Below are 3842 nucleotides of genomic sequence, written 5' to 3' on the forward strand. Positions count from 1 at the left end.
TACAGTATCATATGGAAACCATCTATGAATCCTTGTGCACAATTTTGTGTTAATCCGTCCAGTAGATTTTGAGTTATTTCTTAGAATAACCAAAGATGTGACCTGCAGGTGGCGCTAGTGGAACGGCCTAATGATCGAAGACGTAATTCAGATTTATCCTCTTGGCACATGCATAACATGTAACAGAAATCATCCAAAGGGTCACTTTGAACTATTGCTATCAGCAGACACTTTCTTCCGCTGGCACAGCAAAAGATAAATATAGAAACGCAGCTCTAAATATCTCCTCCTCTCTGTGTTTTCTGACAATAAATTATATATTGATATTGATTATACTCAAGTAATATAGTTTGTCTTATAAAATCAGGAATTCACACGATAAATATTGGATACATCAGAATAAAAAAATAAAAAAAACAGACCCTACACTGATCTTTGTGTCCACTCTAAACATCAAGTCTTCCTCTCTGAACTCAGAAGCCCCGACCTCCTCAACACCTCGCTCACGCTAGGGGACAGTTGGTCTTTAAAGTTCCACAGTTGCGTGTCCACGTGGAGCAGCTCCATCGGCACCTCTCGCGGCATCTTGATTGGAGAGTGAATGATCCGACAGACGTCCGGGGGGACCTTGAACTTTTGCCCGGACATCTTAAGCACGTCATGTACTGATGTCTGCTCCACTCCCCTGTGATGAACGTAAAACACATGGTCGGCCGCACATTGTCTTGTTGCCACATGGGCTGCGACATAAAGTGGAGACATAAAGATGTTTGAAGGTTGAAGGTTGCATCTTTCACTGTAAACCTACCTCGGTTGCACTATCATCTTGTGTGGGTGGTATATGTTCCTGTCAGGCTCCTCCCTGTAGATGCGCTCCAGGATATTAAAACCCGGCACACCTCTCCACTGAGGCAAGGGTCCTGTGAGACTTTCATTAAAAGGTTTCTGGGGATAGATGTGGTTTTCAATGAGGAACACCTGTGCCTGCAGAACAGGATGTCAAGAATGAATGTTGGAAAGGCAGTAGATTTCTGCACACTATGTATTAATGAATGCTGAGTATAAAAATGTTACGTTTGGATTCTGCTGCTGGAGCGCGTTCATCAGAGACATCAGGTCTCTGTGCTGGTACGGCATTATAATCTCATCTATGTCGTTCAACAGGACGTAGCGCGAGCGCTCCATGGACCTGTAAATGCACTCGTTCAGCGTGGTCAACTGGGCGAAGTAGTGGATGTCCCCTCCGTGCTGTGAGAATTGCCAGCCAGGAGACGGGGTCAGGTGCTCGTCGATGGGCCAAGGGACCATTTCCACAAAGCCCTCCCGGCTGTAACCCTGCAACAGGCGGTCGAGTTCTGGGCCGCAGCTCGTGTTATAGATGACCACTCTGTTCACCCCCAGCAACCTGGAGAAAAGTGACGTAAAGGTTTGAGTCTCGTCGCTTGTGCGCAGTCCGTTATAGTAGGTGCACAGACACTCTCAACAGGAGACGATGTCACATTCATTGGCTACATAATCCATAAAATAAAATAAATAGGACTTTAAGATAATTGTTGTTGCGTGGCAGACATTTACTGTCACTGTGTCAGTCATAATCACTATCATGTGACCCTGTGATCTACTAACTATAAATATTGTTTTATGGCGACTTGACAAAAGTTCCTCTTCATGCTATCTCTGCATTTCCCTTGTAAACTACCGACCTATATAGTACAATTCATGGGCGGGTCTGTGTAAAGCAGAGCAATTACTTCATGGTGTTGTTCTACGTTATAAAACATGTGTATTTTATATAAAACTTTTTAAACTGCGGCACCTCTTTGACTACAGTGGCAAAAAAGCAGAAAAACCCAATGTATGTATGTATGTGTGTGTGTCATTGTTGCTTTGTTGCTGACCTGTACATCTCCAGAGTCTGTGCAAACTGAAGCACATTGTTGTAGTCCCCAAACAGGTTAGAGATGCAGACTGTGATGTTAAACTGCAACCGTTTCTCATTCTTTCCATCGGTCTTCTTGTTTCTTATGGGAAGCCAGGTGTGGTTGTTTGTCACATCGTTCTCTGGTTGAGTGAGAAGAGTGACATATGAAGCGGTGCAGTTTTCAGGAATCCGACACAGGACGTCCGTCGTGGCGAAGGGAAAACCAAAGTTGTCCGAGTGCTGTAAAATTGACGACGGAGTGGTTTTACTTAAGTGGCCCGTGCAGCAGAAGAGGCAGTGAAGAGGTTTGATGGAGTCCCTCTTAAATATCCCGATGATGCGTACGTCGAAATCCTTCACTCTCTGGTCCATGAAGGCTGACACCAGTAGGTGCTTCGTGTTTTTGAGTGGGGTGATGGTCTGCTCGGAGACTGAAAAGGGGCAAGTGGCTGGAGTCCCGTGCGGCTGTGGGGCAGACTTGTACGTCCTGGGTGACCTCTCAGTGACGAGGAGGATCAAAAACATAGTAACAAAGAAGAGGATGAAGAGGATCTTCTTTCTGATGTCATTTGCCTTATCCATTCAGTCGGAGAGGAGATTGATTCTAAACGTTTGGAAAAAAAAAAAAAAACAGTCTATAGTCATTTATACTATGCAAATCTGTACTGCAGTGCAGTCCTGTGTAGTACAGTACAACTCATTGTTCAATGTGGTGTCTGGCAACAGGATGTCTTTAGTGGGGAGCCTCTGTGGTTTTGTTTTTTGGGGCAGGTTGGAAGGAGTGCTTGCATCCTGTTAGACACACACAGCCTCATCTAGTGAACACACATGCACAGACAAAATGTCACAGTTTTTTCCAATTGCTTAAACACAATTTTGCAAACTACACTGGTTTTATCAAAATACTAACACAATTCACCAAACCACACACCCAAACTGCAAAACACCTCATATATCCCGCAAAATGAAGCACTTCAACCAAAATCAAACTTTTGCACACACTTTTTTTGTCTTGACACATTTTTGTCTAACCAACTACACACTGTTGGGCATAATGAAAAGCACTCTCATCTTTAGTATGCTTTGCCATAATACTAACATAGTTCAAACTGTAGAGAATTCTTCGGATTGTTCACATGCACAGAAATATTTACAGATACACACACGTGCTATTGAATTTTTTTTTTTTTTTTCACCAAAGTCAGTGCAACATATGCACAGCAGATATATTTACATTGAAGTGAACTAAAATATGCTCAAAACACAGTAAGCTGAAAAATACAATGTGCAGAAAAAATGTGCAGATAAAAATAAATAAATGAATAAATAAAGAGGAAAGCAAAATAATTAGACAGCATCCTGCTGGACAGCTGGGTCTGACCACAACGCCTCGTCCACGTCACATTCTCACCCTCCCTCTTCCTCTTCCTCTCTCAGCAATGTCTTCCATTGCTGTTGTAAAAGAAAAAAATTATGCTCACCTGTGGTCTTTTATTGCTTACTTCCTGATTGAAGTGTTAACAATTACATAACACCTATTTGGCCAGGTAGCACATATAGTGGCCAATGAGCTCATGTCGTGCATCATTTTAAATGGCAGTGTTTTGAAATCGCAAACATATGACTTTATGTCAGATTGTTGTGTCTTATGCAGAGAACTGCGTTCAGTTAACCTTAAAAAGTGCCATTTTGAATTGCAAAATGTGTGTAAAGCAGAAAATGTGTTTAAAGTTTTGGAGATTTGAGATGAGGTTTTGCTCCCTGTGTGTCAGTTTAGATATTTGTGCTATCCATGTCATTTTAGTGTGTTAGCAACTGGAAAAAACTGTAACAGTCTCCAGTGTCCGTTCCATTAGCCAAAACTGTGGGCTGCTGTAGTCATGATCACATGTGACCCTTTAATCGATCCCAAAGAATCACA

The 3842-nt window shown here is 42.5% G+C and overlaps 1 protein-coding gene across 1 annotated transcript; it reads right to left on the reverse strand.

Annotated features, from left to right (window-relative positions):
- Window positions 1-802: 802 nt before the first annotated feature.
- On the reverse strand, window positions 803-2503 carry LOC311505100 (uncharacterized protein; the record flags this gene model as incomplete). Its single annotated transcript, XM_084568502.1, has 3 exons — window positions 803-984; window positions 1075-1405; window positions 1899-2503. The coding sequence occupies 3 exons, from the start codon at window positions 2501-2503 to the stop codon at window positions 805-807; spliced, it is 1116 nt and encodes a 371-aa protein (XP_084424628.1). The 3' UTR covers window positions 803-804.
- Window positions 2504-3842: the final 1339 nt, after the last annotated feature.

The sequence above is a fragment of the Chelon labrosus genome, assembly GCF_963514085.1.
Source record: "Chelon labrosus genome assembly, chromosome: 20".
Lineage (NCBI taxonomy): Eukaryota > Metazoa > Chordata > Actinopteri > Mugiliformes > Mugilidae > Chelon > Chelon labrosus.